General features: G+C 44.0%; 1 protein-coding gene across 1 annotated transcript in view; it reads right to left on the reverse strand.

Moving 5' to 3' along the window:
- Nucleotides 1-3,461: 3,461 nt before the first annotated feature.
- LOC129380012 (methanethiol oxidase-like) overlaps nt 3,462-20,287 on the reverse strand; it is a 35,066-nt gene continuing 18,240 nt past the window's right edge. The window contains 11 exon segments of the mRNA XM_055060977.1: nt 3,462-4,362; nt 4,365-4,492; nt 4,587-4,705; nt 4,779-4,871; nt 4,948-5,069; nt 7,401-7,575; nt 7,664-7,897; nt 7,899-7,939; nt 14,788-14,834; nt 14,836-14,968; nt 15,046-15,166. Of these exon segments, the coding sequence (XP_054916952.1) occupies nt 4,331-4,362; nt 4,365-4,492; nt 4,587-4,705; nt 4,779-4,871; nt 4,948-5,069; nt 7,401-7,575; nt 7,664-7,897; nt 7,899-7,939; nt 14,788-14,834; nt 14,836-14,968; nt 15,046-15,166 (1,245 nt within the window). The 3' untranslated portion in view covers nt 3,462-4,330.

Raw genomic sequence — 20,287 nt, forward strand, 5'->3', positions numbered from 1 at the left:
AATGTTTCTGAACTTCATCCTGTAGCGACTCGACCCACAGGAAGTGACTCGACCTGTCACAGGAAGTGACTCGACCTGTCACAGGAAGTGACTCGACCTGTCACAGGAAGTGACTCGACCTGTCACAGGAAGTGACTCGACCTGTCACAGGAAGTGACTCGACCTGTCACAGGAAGTGACTCGACCTGTCACAGGAAGTGACGCTGAACGATGAGGTCATCACATTGAATCAACTTTAAATCACTGATGTGTTGCTGTGTGTTACTAACAGAGTAACGTCCATCAGTTATCATGACATAAAGTTAATGCTGTAGTTGGTGGTGAATCAACATAAAGTTATAATAATAAACTGTCAGATTATGATCCATATCTACAGAATCTGTTCTCCACTGGGAACCAGTTTGGATTAAATTAAAAAACAACAAACTGCATTAACAGGGTCGTCAACGCTGATGTTTGTAAACATCAGCTGGCTGTGCCAATATGAAAATGTCTTCAAAACATAATTATACCTTGTCTATTGTTGGAAATGTTAGTTAATTATACTAGTTTGAATGATGATTAACTTTAGCGCATGTTGAAATGTTTAGATTAAAGATTCAATCAATATAACTATAATCTGATCAGCAGAACTTTTTTCTTAGACATAATTTGATTAAAATGAGTCGAATCAGTAGTTCTTATATGAAATCAGTCTTAATAAATGTGTGAGTCACGTATTAATCTGAAATGTTTTAGTTCATCACAACCAAAGACGTAGAAAACTAATCAGAAAATGTTGAGTGCAACATGTTTTGGTATTGAAGCTGTTCAAGTCTGATTTAGAAGACTTTATAATATTACATGAAATGATTTGCCAATGTTATTATCAAATCTGCTGTTTGCTGCACTGGGTCAAAGGTCAGAGGTCAGGAGAGCTCAATGCGGTTCAGGAACCAGTTTGGAAGAATAATAAACACAGATAGCTGATAAACTGGTCCCAGTTTGTCAGGTAAAATGTTTCCATGTTTCTGTCCAATAGCTCATCTATTTGTTGCACTCTTGATGATGAGTCAGTGTGATTTTCGCAGGTTCTTTTATTCGATGAACACTGTTGACAACAAGAGCCTGAACCAGCCGCCACTGCACGAAACTGTGCTGAGTCAGTGGTGCTCACTGTGCCAACTAGTGGCGAACTGCTGTAACTGCACTTTAGTATATCTTAGTTGAGTAGAAGTGCAGTCTGCAGTCCTTAAACACAGTGAAAAGGTGTGATTATTTCTCCAGTCCATTCTGTCACATATTGTTCCTTCCCGTGAAAACTGACAGCGATGAATTCATGCAAACAGCTGGCGGATGGCCACGACGCTGCAGAGAGCAGCTCTAGACGACGGTCACACAGTAAACACACGCCTAGATATAAAAGTAATAGAGCTGACACAGTTGGTCAGATCGCTGGGTGACGCACAGCGTCTTCATATTTTGCATTTGTTTATAAGATAATGAATGTTTTCCTGCTGATTTTGCATCTTTTTATCAGGTTGGGTTGTTGGTGGGATTTTGCTCTTCCATTTCTGTTTGAATAAATTCTGGTTGATTGTGAAGTTGAACAGTGATTGCTGCTTGGTTTCACGTTTACACACTGAATCAACGGATCTGGAGGCAACGAGTAACAGACTTTTAACAATATGAAGGAATATGAAGAATATATTTAAAGGAAACAGGGATATATTAAAAAATTAATTGCTCTCATTAATGGAAGCCACATTAAGACTGTGTGCAACTTTATAATCTGACAATATTCTGACGGTTAAAGTTTAGAAAGCTTTGAAAAGTGGATGTTGTACAATAAATCTATTCCATCTTTAGTTTTAGAAAATGAAAATTGGTCTTCTAACAGAGTTAAATGATGATTTATCTAATCCCAAGTTTCATTCTCAAATACTACTTTCTAAAAATCAACTCCACTTTAAAGTGAAATCATTTATTATTTACAATCTTTAATCCAATATGTTAATATCTTAATTTAAGATTTGAAATTTGTCTTTCATTTGTGACATTTTTCTTTCCTCATTTAGTTTGTGTTTATTTTCATTTCTTCTTTCCTGCTCAGTTTATTAAATCAAACTTTTTATCACTAATGTGCCTTGTCATAATATTTTCTTTAATTTTCCATAAAGTTGGAAAAAACTTGTAACTTTTTATCCTCTAGATCTGTAAATGTGGACTTTAATTCTTCACAAATAATTCAGTTTGGTTTATATATCAAAGAAAAAAATGTAGAAGTTTTAGTGAATGTTTTGATGATTATAACCAAATATTATATCCATAAATGCCGTTATGCAAAATGCTCCCTGTCAATCTCTGCTCTCAAAAAAACTTTCCTCCTTTAACAGATGTCTGAAAAAGACCTTAAAAGCAATAAATTGTGATTTAATGGAAGAATTTCAGTTCGCCCCTCTTCTCAATAACTTACCTTTATTTAGTTTTTTTGTTGTGTAATTTTGTATTTCTTGTTCTAGCCTTTATTTTCTGTTAGAGTTGTGATCTTATTTTTTTCTTGTAATGTTCATTATTGTTTGAGTTTGTCATTGTTATTGTGTTTCAATAAAAAAAATCATTGCCATAAATCCGCCTTTTAACTCAACGTCACATGCAGCAATGAATTGTGGGTAATGCAGTTTGCAGAAGTCCGTAAAAATGCAGAGTTTGCGTTAGGGCGGAAATAGAACCAAGATGGGAGGAAGTGGAGGACATGGGACACACTGTGACCTTTAACCCCCAGCCTGAAGCAGAAGTTCGGGCCTCAGGGTTCGGACGGAGCCAGAGAACTTCAAGCTGCAGTTTGTAACTTCAGTGTTTAATGATTATTAATATTTCACACATGAATTAAAAGGTGCTTTCTGTCCTGACGTAACAGAATCAGTCAGAAACATGGATTCAATGTTTCCTGTTTAACTTGACATCATTATGGGAGAGGTTCTGCAGCGGCCTAATCAAAGCCCAGAGCTGTTCACAGCTCATCCCACCAGCCTGAGCTGGTGGAGTTTAGCAGTGACGGTCGCCATGTTGGTCATGACTGAGTTATGAAAGTGATGAGCGGCTGAACAGACGCGTCATGGCGACATGTCGTCATTAATCACATGATGAACGATCATCATCCTGTCGGAACCAGCAGCGGCAGGTCTGGACCTGCAGCTGCAGCTCAGACTGGAGATGCGCGTCCAGGGCCTGGGCGCCCTGCTGGGCAGCACCGAACATTTACCGGGAGGTTCGGTTCGGCCGGAGCCGCCTGGGCCACCTTAACATCTCTGGCTCGGGCTTTTAAAAATTACATTTATGCCCTTATTTTGAAGAGCCCATTTACACGGCGGTTCCGTTTCCTGGAGAAAGATTAAGAAGAAACTTAGGAAGAGACAAACAGCTAGAGAATCAGATGGAAACATAAATACGATATTTAAGAACAAAACATGGCAACAATAAATGGTTCAAAAATTGTAGATTTAATTTGCCTTAAAATTAGCACCTTAGCATTAGCTTCTGCTAAATACTTTACTGTGCAGCATAGCAGTGTAGCATATCAGTGTAGCATAGCAGTGCAGCATAGCATAGCAGCGAAGCATAAAAGTGTAGCATAGCAGTGTAGCATAGCAGTGTAGCATAGCAGCGTAGCATAAAAGTATAGCATAGCAGTGTAGCATAGCAGTGTAGCATAGCAGTGCAGCATAGCATAGCAGCGAAGCATAAAAGTGTAGCATAGCAGTGTAGCATAGCAGTGTAGCATAGCAGTGCAGCATAGCATAGCAGCGAAGCATAAAAGTGTAGCATAGCAGTGTAGCATAGCAGTGCAGCATAGCATAGCAGCGAAGCATAAAAGTGTAGCATAGCAGTGTAGCATAGCAGTGTAGCATAGCAGTAGCATAAAAGTGTAGCATAGCAGTGTAGCATGGCAGTGCAGCATAGCATAGCAGCGAAGCATAAAAGTGTAGCATAGCAGTGCAGCATAGCAGCGAAGCATAAAAGTGTAGCATAGCAGTGCAGCATAGCAGTGTAGCATGGCAGTGCAGCATAGCAGTGTAGCATGGCAGTGCAGCATAGCAGTGTAGCATGGCAGTGCAGCATAGCAGTGTAGCATAGCAGCGTAGCATAAAAGTGAGCATAGCAGTGCAGCATAGCAGTGTAGCATGGCAGTGCAGCATAGCAACTGCTGCGGGTCGCGCCGCCGCGTTGCGACCAGTGAAGAGCAGATTTACGTTTTTGTCTTTTATCTTTTAGAGACAGAATCTGATTTATTCAAAGGCTTTTCAGCAGAAACATTTCAAACCGGAGCTGCTGATAAAGCGCTCCTACGTCAGACCCAGATGTCGGAGGTGCAGTCGCCCCCGGGTAGCGCAGCTCGTGGGCCAGCGCCGGCCCGTCGGGCTCCCGGCCGAAGTCCACCAGGAAGTCCGGGTTGAGGGACAGGCCGCCCCGCTCCGCGTCCACATCGATCCGCATCATCACCGAGCCCTCTCTGCAAAACACCAGGACACGCTCAGCTTCTGTGGCCCAACACGCGGCTCCGGTCCTCAGCAGGCGCCGGGCTCTTCCGGGTCGCGGGTCGGTACCTCATCATGTCCGGGTAGAACTGCTTGTCCCAACCGCTGAACAGAGACGTGGTGACGTAAAGTCTCCGACCGTCCAGACTGAGCTGCAGCATCTGGGGACTTCCAGGGACACGCTTCCCCTGAGGGGCGGACAGGTGAGACAGATTAGAGACAGGTGAGACAGACACACTCAGGTAGACTCAGGTATTATACCTTGATGATGCAAGGAGCCGGCTGCTCCTGCTTTTCTGGATCCTCCAGGACTTTGACTGGTCCGTCTCTGATGATGCTTCCTCCCAGGAACACCTGGAACAGACAGACAGGTGAGCCGTCTCACTCCGACGTCTCGCTGTAGCAAGAGACAGATGTGATGACATCAGACCTGTCCAACCAATCGAGGGTTCCTGCGGTCTGTGATGTCATACTGTCTGATGTCACCGTGGAGCCAGTTGCTGAAGTAGAGGAAGCGATCATCCAACGAGATCAGGATGTCAGTGATGAGGCCTGCAGACAGGTGAGACAGAGACAGGTGAGACAGGTAGGGCAGAGACATGTGAGACAGGTAGGACAGAGACAGGTGAGACAGAGACAGGTGAGACAGAGACAGGTGAGACAGGTAGGGCAGAGACAGGTAGGACAGAGACAGGTGAGACAGGTAGGACAGAGACAGGTGAGACAGAGACAGGTGAGACAGGTAGGGCAGAGACATGTGAGACAGGTAGGACAGAGACAGGTGAGACAGAGACAGGTGAGACAGGTAGGGCAGAGACAGGTAGGACAGAGACAGGTGAGACAGGTAGGACAGAGACAGGTGAGACAGAGACAGAGACAGGGGAGACAGGTAGGGCAGAGACAGGTAGGACAGAGACAGGTGAGACAGGTAGGACAGAGACAGGTGAGACAGAGACAGGGGAGACAGTAGGGCAGAGACATGTGAGACAGGTAGGACAGAGACAGGTGAGACAGAGACAGGTGAGACAGGTAGGGCAGAGACAGGTAGGACAGAGACAGGTGAGACAGGTAGGACAGAGACAGGTGAGACAGAGACAGGTGAGACAGGTAGGGCAGAGACAGGTAGGACAGAGACAGGTGAGACAGAGACAGGTGAGACAGGTAGGGCAGAGACAGGTAGGACAGAGACAGGTGAGACAGGTAGGACAGAGACAGGTGAGACAGAGACAGAGACAGGGGAGACAGGTAGGGCAGAGACAGGTAGGACAGAGACATGTGAGACAGTAGGACAGAGACAGGTGAGACAGAGACAGGTTAGAGACAGAGACAGGTGAGACAGGTAGGGCAGAGACAGGTAGGACAGAGACAGGTGAGACAGGTAGGGCAGAGACAGGTGAGACAGAGACAGGTAGGACAGAGACAGGTGAGACAGGTAGGGCAGAGACAGGTAGGACAGAGACAGGTGAGACAGGTAGGGCAGAGACAGGTTAGAGACAGAGACAGGTGAGACAGGTAGGGCAGAGACAGGTAGGACAGAGACAGGTGAGACAGAGACAGGTAGGACAGAGACAGGTGAGACAGGTAGGGCAGAGACAGGTGAGACAGAGACAGGTAGGACAGAGACAGGTGAGACAGGTAGGGCAGAGACAGGTAGGACAGAGACAGGTGAGACAGGTAGGGCAGAGACAGGTTAGAGACAGAGACAGGTGAGACAGGTAGGGCAGAGACAGGTAGGACAGAGACAGGTGAGACAGGTAGGGCAGAGACAGGTTAGAGACAGAGACAGGTGAGACAGGTAGGGCAGAGACAGGTAGGACAGAGACTGGTGAGACAGGTAGGACAGAGACAGGTGAGACAGAGACAGGTTAGAGACAGAGACAGGTGAGACAGGTAGGGCAGAGACAGGTAGGACAGAGACATGTGAGACAGGTAGGACAGAGACAGGTGAGACAGAGACAGGTTAGAGACAGAGACAGGTGAGACAGAGACAGGTAGGACAGAGACAGGTGAGACAGGTAGGGCAGAGACAGGTAGGACAGAGACTGGTGAGACAGGTAAGACAGAGACAGGTGAGACAGAGACAGGTTAGAGACAGAGACAGGTGAGACAGAGACAGGTTAGAGACAGAGACAGGTGAGACAGGTAGGGCAGAGACAGGTAGGACAGAGACTGGTGAGACAGGTAAGACAGAGACAGGTGAGACAGAGACAGGTTAGAGACAGAGACAGGTGAGACAGAGACAGGTTAGGGACAGGTGAGACAGAGACAGGTTAGAGACAGAGACAGGTGAGACAGGTAGGGCAGAGACTGGTGAGACAGGTAAGACAGAGACTGGTGAGACAGAGACAGGTTAGAGACAGAGACAGGTGAGACAGAGACAGGTTAGAGACAGAGACAGGTGAGACAGGTAGGGCAGAGACAGGTTAGAGACAGAGACAGGTGAGACAGGTAGGGCAGAGACAGGTGAGACAGGTAGGGCAGAGACAGGTGAGACAGAGACAGGTTAGAGACAGAGACAGGTGAGACAGAGACAGGTTAGGGACAGGTGAGAGACAGAGACAGGTAGGACAGAGACAGGTTAGAGACAGGTGAGACAGAGACAGGTTAGAGACAGAGACAGGTTAGAGACAGAGACAGGTGAGACAGAGACAGGTTAGAGACAGAGACAGGTTAGAGACAGGTGAGACAGAGACAGGTTAGAGACAGAGACAGGTGAGACAGAGACAGGTTAGTGACAGGTGAGACAGAGACAGGTTAGAGACAGAGACAGGTGGGATAGAGACAGGTTAGAGACAGAGACAGGTGAGACAGAGACAGGTTAGAGACAGAGACAGGTGGGATAGAGACAGGTTAGAGACAGAGACAGGTAGACCGTCGGCTCACTTGGCATCTCAGGTAGCATCCATCCCTCCACCTTCTTACTGGGAACACTGATGACCTTCTCTGCGGCCCAGTCGCCTTTCTGAGGAAACATCACAACTATCAGAACCTTTTGATGGTTCTGATGATGGACACCAGAACCAGATCTCCAGCTATCTCTGTTCTGGGCTCTCGGTGGTTCTGGTCCATTTCACTAGTAACATAAAAACCTTCCAACTTTATTCCAGTTTCAATCATAAATGGTTTTTAGGTGGAACCCCTCATGATGGCCGATGGACCCTCTGGTACCAGAACCTCCTGCGTTTGGACCAGAACCTCCTACAGAAGCCCGGCAGCCTCCATGACAGCGGTGGTTCTGACCGGGGTCTGTAGAACCTGAAGACACATCCCCGCAGGGCACATCCCACGTAGCCCTCGGTGGCGTCGGGGTCGTGCAGGAAGCGGACCTCCAAAGGAATGGCGCCATCTTCTCCCAGTTCCAGAGTCTGCAGCTTCCTGTGGGCTGGTCCAGTCCCAGACATGGAGGGCGGATCCGTAGAGACCTGGAACAGAACGCCGGACTGGTTTGAGTCGGTCCAGGGGTTCTGACCCACTGGGACCAGAACCGTTTACTTGATGGCACCAGAAACACGCAGGAAGCCGGGCCGTTGGGCCCAGATTGGATCTGTGAGGCGATGGCAGCACTTCCGCTAACACGCTAACAGCACAGCTAATGATTTTAGCATCTTAGCTAACCTAGCTCCCCTGACTTTTCCAATAAAGTTTAGTAAACTTTCAGTGAATAAATAAAGTTCAACATCTGTGTTTAAGTTTTTCTTATCAACTGAATATTTCCACTGGAAGTTAGACGTTATATTCATGCTCTTATTTTGAAGTCTGTTTACGCAGCAGTTCCATTTCCTCTCCACAGGTTCTTCACCCAGAATGCATTGCTGCAGCTCAAGTTTAAAATGTGCGGCTGTGTTGGGCCTGCTGCTTCCACTGAACGCATCGATAGTTAATGTCATGATTGTTGCTGTTATGATTTTTATTCTTTCTGTATTTATCATCTAAAATCATTAACAGAAAATGACTAGTTGTCGAGAGAACACAAGAAAATAATTATTCTTACAGTCTAAGTATAAAAAATGCAAATGAACATTCAACTTAAAATCAGTCGGGCTCAAACTTTGATGATCAGCTTTTTCTTAACCTAACTTTTATTTTCTGATTTAAATCTTGTTCAAAGTGTCCAGATTGTCCAAAGTGTCCAGTTCAAACTTTTAACTATTTGCAAAAAACTGGGCCCTAAAAAGCAAACATGATCGAACTGCAACTTCATCAATCGTCACTCTTCTCCACCTCCTGTCAGTTTCTGCTGCTGCAGCTCCGTGCTGCCTTCAGGAGAATGGGACATCACAGTACCATCCACATAATTTCACCCACGCGCCATTAATGTGCAAACCAGAACTTTCAGGGGAAAAATAAAAGTTCCAGATCCTTTTAATGCCAGAGAAATATTGAACAGAAACATGGATTATATCTTTAGATCTGTCTATTGATTTAAAGTTAATAAATCAATAGACAGGTCAGAGATTACAAAGAACAAAGCTGGTTCTTAATCCAGTGTTATGGAGTCACTGAACGGCATCATGACATTAACACTAACATAAAAAATAATACTGAAGAAATTATGAAATAAAATATAATTTAAAACATAAGTACTAAGTTTCCTACTGTTTTCTCAGTAAAATATATCTCTTGTTAGAACTGGTTGTGGTCCCAACAAACAAATGGCAAAATATTATTTTACCTTTTATGTGAAAATAGTGTCTGTCTGTTCGGTATTAATTATTGCTCGAAAGGTCTTGCCATACAAGTTTATTCCTCTATTTAGTTTAGTTTCTTAGTTTATTTTTGCATTTTGTTCATTGTTCATTTCCATTTAGTTGCCTTCTATTCATTTGATCCTTTCTTGGTTTATTGTCCTCTTTAGTTTTATTTTATTGTTTTTATTGACCTGCTGTTCTTCAGGTTACCAGTAGCTGTTGGTTTTACGTGCCTCCATTAAGATTCGGACTACCGATCTTCTGTTTGACTTATAATAAAGTCATTTATTATCAGAAAAATGTCTTTTGTCTTGCCATTTTTCATAGATCCATATAAATCCGACATCAATCAAAATCAAGGACAGTAGAAAACTGTTTGCCTCTGTGTTATTACGCCCCCTGGTGGCAATAAGATGAAGGTGCTCCAGCATCTTCCCTCCTCCTCCTGATCCTGATCTGCCCTCAGAGAATCAGGATTCTCTGATCTTGATTCAATCTGGTCCGTTGTTCTGCTCTATGTCCCGATTCTCCTGTTTCTGAGTTTTGCGGGGTTTTGTTTTTTCTGTGGAGGAGCGAATCGATGGGGAAAAGCAGACCGACGTAAACCTGTGCTGCTACCGGACGGCTTACCGCACCGACGCTAACTAAATGAACGCTCTGTATCGTGGAATCACCCACTCAGGGATTTCTTTATTAAACGGGTTCATTTTTCAGGGTTTGTGATTTTAGTAATCACGTTTATCAGAATCAAGCACCTTCATCTTATTGCCACCAGGGGGCGTAAAAACACAGAGGAAAACAGTTTTCTACTGTTCTAACAGAGCAACATTTCGTTGTCCTTCACCTGATGCAGTGAAGCCACCAGTAGCAGGAGGACGGAGCTGCGCCAAGAAGATAACAGAAGCTAATGGAAGCTAACAGAAGCTAATGGATACTAACACAAGCTAATGGAAGCTAACAGAAGCTAATGGAAGCTAACACAAGCTAATTGAAGCTAATGGAAGCTAACAGAAGCTAATGGACGCTAACACAACCTAATGGAAGCTAACAGAAGCTAAGACAAGCTAATAGAAGCTAACAGAAGCAAACAAAAGCTAATGGAAGGTAACAGAAGCTAATGGAAGATAACAGAAGCTAATGGAAGCTAACACAAGTTAAGGGAAGCTAATGGAAGCTAACAAAAGCTAATAGAAGCTAACAGAAGCTAATGAAAACTTACTGAAGCTAATGCAAGCTAACAGAAGCTAATGGATGCTAACAGAAGCAAACACAAGCTAATGGAAGCTAACAGAAACACTGACAAGAAGAACTGCCATTTATACAGTTACATTATGTTACACAGCTCTTTTTAGCAAGTAGCTCAAAGTGTGAACTGATATTGTTGTCATTTAAGGTGTAAAGTTTACCTTCAACCAAACGCTCCCAAAGGAATCGCAGCGCTCCCTATGCAAATATTTCTGCTGCCCTTTGTTGCCCCCCGGGGGCGGTACCACCCCGTTGAGAAACGCTATTTTAAGGAGATGTAGAAGTAGCTATTAGTGCTTTAACGTTATCCACCATATGTCAGCAGAAGCTAAGAGCTACTTTGCTGTTAGCTTCTGTTGAATAACTTCTTGATAAACTGCTTTGGGATAATGATGGCAAATGGCAGAAATGGCCTCCAGAAAAGACTGGAGGATCAGTCTTTTCTGGAGGTCAGAACCAGAACCAGAAGACCAGTTAAACCAGTCTGATACTGGGGCTCCACTGGACATTGTAGTTACTCACCAGGATGTCTGCCCTTCAACAAACTCTCTCTTCACCACCAACCTTACAAAACCTGGCTGTAAGGTTGGTGGAAATAAGCAGAGTCCTAACAACCACTGCCACTGGTGGCGCTATAGCTCCCTGGAAATATTTTAAAATTTTTTATTTGTACTTGTGGCATTTTCATTAAAATACACAAACCTTTAAAAAACATTGTTCAAAAAAATCCTGCACCACTTTTTGTATTTTGCTATTATCACTTCCGGGAAAAAATCGACGTGCGCCGGCGAGGAGCAACCCTCCCCCGATCACTGCAGGGCGTTTGGGTCGCAATGCGTCTCAAAGTACACGAGTTATCTAGATGAACCGACCTCACAGCAACCCGTTTACAGCAACCATTATCTATCCCGACAGCCAGAACATCTAAACCGGATTACAACTCAGTACATTTCCAAAACCAAAAAGGAGTCTGGCGTAACGCAAGATGTGGACGGCGGTCAACAGCTGACCTCATGTCCAACTGAGCGAAGGATGGGAACTGCCGTCAGTCAGCACCGACCTGATCAACATCAGGACACTTGTTGATGTCAAATCAAACTCATAAGATGTTAATTAGGCAAATAAACACAAGTAAAGAAAAGCAAAATGACGATATGATCCTTTGTGACGTCACTGTCTTCAAACTCCTGCTCCATCATGACGGAAATCAAAACAACCAAACCTGTATGGAGACAAACTGGCTTCAATATTATTCAATCGAAAACAAAATCATGTCAAACAAAAAAAATTTAATTGTGATCAAATGTTTTGGATTGTCAAAAAAAAAAAAAAAAACTTTAAAATCTTTTAAATTGTAAGAATAATTTTTTAACAAAAAAATGTTTTTAAAGCTTTTTCTTGAATTTAAATCACTCATATTTGTTGCAAATTTTTATTTACGAATGCCAGGAATTTTTTAATGCTCCCTTTTTCTTGGTTGAATGAGCAACTGTGGCTGTGTGCAGGGCCGGACTTAGGGGGATGTGGGTTGAGCCAAGCTGTGGGCCCCTCTTCATCATTGTTATACGGTTGCATATATATATATATATATATATATATATATATATATATATATATATATATATATATATATATATATATATATATATATATTATGTTACTGAAGCTAATGCTTCCCTTCTCACCCACCGCGGGTGGTTCTTATCCTCTGAGCTCGGGTCCTCTACCAGAGGTTATATAGATCTATATCTATATATATAGATCTATATATCCTCTACCAGAGGCCTGGGAGCTTGAGGGTCCTGCAGTATCTTGTGCCAAGGACTGCACATTTCTGGACTGAGATGTCTGATGTTGTTCCTGGGATCTGTTGTAGCCACTGATCCAGTTTGGGGGTTACTGCCCCGAGGGCCCCGATGACCACAGGCACCACTGTGGTCTTCACCTTCCAGGCCCTCTCCAGTTCCTCCCTGAGGCCCTGGTATTTCTCCAGTTTCTCCTTTTTCCTGATGTTGCAATCACTTGGTATTGCTACATCTACCACAACGGCTTTCCTCTGATGTTTATCCACTACGACAATGTCTGGTTGGTTCGCCATTACCATTCTGTCTGTCTGGATCTGGAAGTCCCACAGGATCTTAGCTCTGGCGTTCTCCACCACCTTTGGGGGTGTTTCCCACTTTGATCTCGGGGTTTCCAGTCCATATTCTGCACAGATGTTTCTGTACACTATGCCTGCCACTTGGTTATGTCGTTCCATGTATGCTTTCCCTGCCAGTATCTTGCACCTGCTGTGATGTGCTGGACTGTCTCAGGGGCCTCCTTGCACAACCTACACCTTGGGTCTTGTCTGGTGTGGTAGATCTGGGCCTCTATTGCTCTGGGTTTAGGGCCTGTTCCTGGGCTGCCAGGATGAGGGCCTCTGTGCTGTCCTTGAGTCCAGCTTTTATATATATATATATATATATATATATATATATATATATATATATATATACAGAAACATCTGTGCAGAATATGGACTGGAAACCCCGAGATCAAAGTGGGAAACACCCCCAAAGGTGGTGGAGAACGCCAGAGCTAAGATCCTGTGGGACTTCCAGATCCAGACAGACAGAATGGTAATGGCGAACCAACCAGACATTGTCGTAGTGGATAAACATCAGAGGAAAGCCGTTGTGGTAGATGTAGCAATACCAAGTGATTGCAACATCAGGAAAAAGGAGAAACTGGAGAAATACCAGGGCCTCAGGGAGGAACTGGAGAGGGCCTGGAAGGTGAAGACCACAGTGGTGCCTGTGGTCATCGGGGCCCTCGGGGCAGTAACCCCCAACTGGATCAGTGGCTACAACAGATCCCAGGAACAACATCAGACATCTCAGTCCAGAAATGTGCAGCAGTCCTTGGCACAAGATACTGCAGGACCCTCAAGCTCCCAGGCCTCTGGTAGAGGATATATAGATCTATATATAGATCTATATATAGATCTATATCTATATAACCTCTGGTAGAGGACCCGAGCTCAGAGGATAAGAACCACCCGCGGTGGGTGAGAAGGAAATTTTATATATATATATATATATAAAAAATTAAAAATTGTGCTAAAAATAATAATGAATAAGTATGGAGCAGCTAAAGTAGCACAGCTAACATAGACATCAGCTCCCACGAATAGAAAAATATGAGGAGGACATCGTGTCAAACTACCAGAAATATAAAACGTGATCTGGAATCATTTAAAAGTTCTTTGTCTCATTTTAATGGAGACCAAAGTGTGCTGGTTTCATGTCTGAGGGCAGACCACCAGGACGCTCATTTTGTTTAACTGCCTGTTTTCTGCCACCTAGTGGTCGTTTTTTTTAAACCATGATGCACAATATATCTATTAACATTTTTTGCATTATAAAGAAGTGGAGAGATATTCCGTTATCCAACAAATTAACATCTTTGTCACTTCGGCACAAGCACAGTCCAAAGGATGAGGACACCAACTCAGAGCAGAAATCAGATGACCAGCTTTCCACCAGCATTTAAACGCACCACGGCTCATGAATATCAGGCTGTCTGGAGTGTGAAATGAGTCAAAAGTCCTCGTCCACTAACCGGTTCTGTCTGAGCTCATCAGGCGACTCCTGATGACCTCTGCAGACCCAGGAGAAGGTCTGGATTCACAATTATCACATTTGTAAGGTTGTAGTTGAAAAGTCTATGTGTAGAAATTTAGCGTTTGTAGAAATTGTAATTACGTATGTGTACTTTTATTTTATGTTCATAATGTCTTCATATTTGTGACCTCATATTTACAAGATCCCAGTTATGCACACATTTTCATTTCACGGTTTACTCATCATGTCTCACAACCGTCCAAAGTTAAGCACAGGAATGTGAATGGATTACAAATCCAGTCAGACACACACTGGTATTCTGAGACTATTGCCACTGATCAGAGGCCAAAAACAGAGTCAGTCAAAACGACAGCTGCAGATACAGGTGGACAGAAAAGCTCCAGGAAGCTGAAGCTGCTGTCATCATAGCGACTGGATCCCTCTGAAGGCTCCCTGCGGTGATGAATGATGCTCTGCTCTCAGATCTACAGCTATTATTATCTTTAATGAATTAAAACTATTCAATAAAAGATACAATAAATGAATACAATTGAAATAAATGGGTTAATTATTTATGGAGTGAAAACAATGTCTGTGTGTGTGTAATACTGGATGTGTAACTTGTGTAAGCATCTTTGTGTGTAACTTTGGATACACACATACTTGTGACATCACTAGCGATGCCAGAGTGTCTTAAAGAGACACCATTACGGCTGTTACCAGACCACTGACCTTCCTTGACGTGGGCTGGGTTGAAGCCGTGGACCAGCGCTTTGGGCCCCCCACTCGGTGCTGATCATCACATTGTGGCGGGGTTGGTACCAGAAGTCGTAGCCGAATGGCGCCGCCTCACCTGGATGCTCCCAGTTACCGATCACCTCAAACGTCTCACCGTCCAGCAGGACAAAGCCCCCTGCAACAGCAGCAGTTACCACCACCGTCCAGCAGAGGGCAGCAGCTTGTGATCCTCTCTGTGGGTTCAAGCCTCACCTTTACCGCCACCTGCTGGCTCTCCCATGCAGCTGATCATGATCTGGCCGCTGGCCAGGCAGTGGCTGGTGTGAGGGTTGGCCAGGCCGCACTTCCAGTACAGATCGATGGGCTCCACCGTCTGGAACCCGCAAAGAAGCAAATACTTAGTTAGCGAGCTAAATACTTAGCTTAAACTAAATCTCAATTAGAAATTTCAATAGTTTATGAGGAAGATAGCTAAATAACTAGTTACAAACTGAGTTTCTACATAAGCTGACTGGCTACATATTTAGCTTACAAACAACATTTAACTTGCTAACTAAAGGTTTAGTTCAAGTTCAATATTAAAGTTGAGTGAATAACATTCATTTAAAAACCAACTTTTTCCCTCATTCCAGGCTAATTAAACCAAATTATTACTGTTCATCTTTGACTGTAAGTTCAGAAAAAGCATAAATAACCATGTGGGGACAGGAAGGATTCGTATCTTTGGACCGGATCCCAAACAGAACCGCTTTGCTGTTTTCACTGTCTGCCTCTTACAGCCACTGTAATGCCACGGCGACACCAGCAGGGGCAGTAGAGTCACCTCTACGTCCATGAAACCTAGAATATCAGTCTGGGCTCAGAACCGTCTGGGTTCAGAACCGTTCAGAACCGTCTGGGCTCAGAACCGTTCAGAACCGTCTGGGCTCAGAACCGTCTGGGCTCAGAACCGTCTGGGTTCAGAACCGTTCAGAACCGTCTGGGCTCAGAACCGTCTGGGTTCAGAACCGTTCAAAACCGTCTGGGCTCAGAACCGTCTGGGCTCAGAACCGTTCAAAACCGTCTGGGCTCAGAACCGTCTGGGTTCAGAACCGTCTGGGCTCAGGACCGTTCAGAACCGTCTGGGTCTGAACCGTCTGTGTTCAGAACCGTCTGGGTTCAGAACCGTCTGGGCTCAGAACCGTCTGTGTTCAGAACCGTTCAGAACCGTCTGGGCTCAAAACCGTCTGGGCTCAGAACCGTCTGGGTTCAGAACCGTTCAGAACCGTCGGGCTCAAAACCGTCTGGGCTCAGAACCGTCTGGGTTCAGAACCGTCTGGGTTCAGAACCGTCTGGGTTCAGAACCGTCTGGGCTCAGAACCATTCAGAACCGTCTGGGTTCAGAACCGTCTGGGCTCAGAACTGTCTGGGCTCAGAACCGTTCAGAACCGTCTGGGTTCAGAACCGTCTGGGCTCAGAACCGTCTGGGCTCTGAACCGTCTGGGCTCAAAAAGTTCAACCGTCTGGGTTCAGAACCGTCTGGGCTCAGAACCGTCTGGGCTCAGAACCGTTCAGAACCGTCTGGGCTCAGAACCGTCTGGGTTCAGAAAACGTCTGGGCTCAGAACCGTCTGGGCTCAGAACCGTCTGGGCTCTGAACCGTCTGGGTTCAGAACCGTCTGGGCTCAGAACCGTCTGGGCTCTGAACCGTCTGGGCTCAGAACCGTTCAGAACCGTCTGGGCTCAGAACCGTCTGGGCTCAGAACCGTCTGGGTTCAGAACCGTCGGGCTCAGAACCGTTCAGAACCGTCTGTGTTCAGAACCGTCTGTGTTCAGAACCGTCTGGGCTCAGAACCGTTCAGAACCGTCTGGGCTCAGAACCATCTGGGTTCAGAACCGTTCAGAACCGTCTGGGCTCAGAACCGTTCAAAACCGTCTGGGTTCAGAAACCTACGTGAAGCTGACACCCACCTACGTCATAAAATCCAGCAGATAGTCTGATTGGTTAGTGCTCCGTTAGTGCAGGTTTGTGCCGTTAAAATTTTCGTTTGTGCAGTTTTGGTTTCCGAGATATTAAAAATTATTTTTTAGGTCATCAGAGTTCACCATCCCCATATAGCTCCAAAACAAACCAAAGTGGGCTGGTTCGTTAGTGCTCGTTAGTGCAGGTTTGTGCCGTTAAAATTGTCGTTTGTGCAGCTTTCGTTGTTGAGATATTAAAAGTTATAATTTTGGCCGATTACGTAACCATCCCCCCATACAGCTCCAAAACAAACCAAAGTGGGCTACTTTTTTAGTGCTCGGTTAGTGCAGGTTTGTGCCGTTAAAATTTTCGTTTGTGCAGCTTTCGTTGTTGAGATATTAAAATTTATAATTTTGGCCGATTACGTAACCATCCCCCCATTACGCACCAAAACAAACCAAAGTGGGCTACTTTTTTAGTGCTCGGTTAGTGCAGGTTTGTGCCGTTAAAATTGTCGTTTGTGCAGCTTTCGTTGTTGAGATATTAAAAGTTATAATTTGGCCGATTACGTAACCATCCCCCCATACAGCTCCAAAACAAACCAAAGTGGGCTACTTTTTTAGTGCTCGGTTAGTGCAGGTTTGTGCCGTTAAAATTTTCGTTTGTGCAGCTTTCGTTGTTGAGATATTAAAAGTTATAATTTTGGCCGATTACGTAACCATCCCCCATTACGCACCAAAACAAACCAAAGTGGGCTACTTTTAGTGCTCGGTTAGTGCAGGTTTGTGCCGTTAAAATTGTCGTTTGTGCAGCTTTCATTGTTGAGATATTAAAAGTTTTTTTAGGTCATCAGAGTTCACCATCCCCCATATAGCTCCAAAACAAACCAAAGTGGGCTGGTTCGTTAGTGCTCGGTTAGTGCAGGTTTGTGCCGTTAAAATTGTCGTTTGTGCAGCTTTCGTTGTTGAGATATTAAAAGTTATAATATGGCCGATGACGTCACCACCACCCCCATACAGCCCAAAACAAACCAAAGTGGGCTACTTTTTTAGTGCTCGGTTAGTGCAGGTTTGTGCCGTTAAAATTTTCGTTTGTGCAGCTTTCGTTGTTGAGATATTAAAATTTATAATTTTGGCCGATTACGTAACCATTCCCCCATTACGCACCAAAAAAACCAAAGTGGGCTACTTTTTTAGTGCTTGGTTAGTGCAGGTTTGTGCCGTTAAAATTTTCGCTTGTGCAGCTTTCGTTGTTGAGATATTAAAAGTTATCATATTTTCAGATTATGTCACCTTCCCCACCCCCTTTCTTGCTCCAAAAAAAAAAAAAAAAAAAAAAAGAAATAGGCTAGTTTGTTATGCAAATGAGAATTTGAGATGACCCCATTATTGTTATTCTTACTATTTTCTAAATATACCAACAAATCTTACTTTACTTCATTTGGTGCTTCCAGATTGTAAGATTCACTGAGCACATTCACCTAATTAGGGGACAATTAATTTCACCTGCTGCATGCTGTACTCCCTGTTTCATTTCTTCGCCAGTTGTCTTTCAGCAAATTCCTGTCTGTGGGTAAGTTTTGTTTTCGTGTCATTTTTATGCAATTGAGGTTATTAATTATTATAGAAAAGGTACTGTTTGCAAGAACTCATGGCATAATTAATACAGTTAGAAGAAAAATATCTCTGGTAATTTATTATTTTTTTGTGATGCATGAACTTGCATACATGTGTGTTATGGTTAGCTATTCACCCACCCAAATATCTTCATTGTGAGGCAATTGAGAAGTAATGAACCATGAAAGTGGCTGGTTTTAAAATGCAATATAAGTTGACAGTCAAATAAGAAACGGTGTTGATTTGAACAATGAACTTTAACAATTGAAACAACAACAAACATTGACAATTGGAAATTAATTTCTCCTCTTTGAATACAAAACTCTGTTTTGAGATTTATGCAGAAAGAAATATGAAAACATTACCCAACTGAAACTCAAATATCAAATCCTTTTCCACATAAGAACTTGCAAAAAGGAAAAAAAAGTCTGATCAGGGGTATGTAAACATGGTATGTTGCTCTCTTCAAACTTTCTCCCCAACTTTTTCTATCACAGATCTGCTGTGTATAGCACTGCATGTGGAAGTATTTTGTTTGTTTCAGACACTGTCTTCATGATATTGGCAAGGTCATCATAAAGCTCCCACACAGATGGAGCTCTCCGGCAGTATGCAGTGTAATGTCCAAGGCCATCTTTGGTCAAGCTTCCCTGAAAGCAACGATTCCTCTCAAAGTTAGTGTTTTTTCTTGGAGAACCATAGTGGAGGGAAATTCACTTAACGCAAATTCTGTTGGGTTTGAAAGGTCAGTGTCAACCCATAGTATTCCTCCAAAGCTGTAGGTGTGAGTAACAGTTCCTGCACAGAGAACATTTCCTGAGTTCCTGGCTACTGTTTTGAATTCAGATGGGCATTCTGATTCATTCTCCAGTGGTCGGAGACAGGGAGACTGTGGAAGGAGGAGTCCTTTTTCTACTGAAGTGCCAAGCTGAGTCATGCCAGAATTCTTCAGGACAGAAATGTCAGGTAAAAGAAATGGTACTTCCCTCGTCATTTCTTTGTTTAGGTGGCAGTATTGAAGAGCAGTGTTTTGAGAGGTAAACGCTTGATACATTTCTCATTGTCTTCCCAATAATAGTGGAAATATTGCACTGTGCATCAATTTGGTGGGCGCCAGACCTCAACTGTGTTTTTGCAAACATTGAACTAAGCAGATCTGCCCTCTGCAAGTATGTCTTCGGGGTCACACCATCTGTAGCTATGGATTTCACCAGCTGCAAGAGTGGGTCATCACTGTCATTCATGACAATATTTTGAAATGCAGAGCTGTCACAGAAAGTACAGCATAAGCACTGACAAAAGGCATCAAAGGAGCAGGTGTTTAACACAGAGAGTGACAATGTCCCAACTTTAACAGGCTGATGCATGTTTCCATTTTTCAATAGTCCCACTTTCACTCTTTTGGCCCCAGATGATGAATCTGCATGGAGCCATTCAGTGCAGGAACTCGGGTATGAAGACCTATTCCTCTTTTTGGGTGGAAGAATTTGTCCTCTCCAGTTTTCAACCGCGTTTTCATCTGCAGTGGAAAGGTTTCTGGTGGCTTCCGATTCCATCACATCGCTCAAATTCATGTTTCTGCTACCTTCTGCATTGTGGGTAATTATGGATGCAGGGTCAGCTTCTGTAACTTCTGCTGATGCAACTTGTCCCTCCTCCTGTTGTGCTTTTGCAGAGCAAATCCGCATATTTCCTTCGATGAAGGAAAGATGCCTAGAAATGAAGCGGTCGACTCGAATGGGTAAGTTATCATGTTTGAAGAGGCCATGTTTTACATTTTTGAATTCTGCTTCAACATTGGCTGAGCTTGCTGTGAGGCTGGTACTTTTGAAGAGGGGAACCATTATTCCTGTCCACAGTGGTAAGTAACTTGCAAGTCTTATAATGTGTGGAACAATCTCAGGGAGGAAATGGATGTTATCCCTATCCCCATTAGA

The sequence above is a fragment of the Poeciliopsis prolifica genome, unplaced genomic scaffold (assembly GCF_027474105.1).
Source record: "Poeciliopsis prolifica strain line A6 unplaced genomic scaffold, Auburn_PproV2 SCAFFOLD063, whole genome shotgun sequence".
NCBI classification, from domain to species: Eukaryota; Metazoa; Chordata; class Actinopteri; order Cyprinodontiformes; family Poeciliidae; genus Poeciliopsis; species Poeciliopsis prolifica.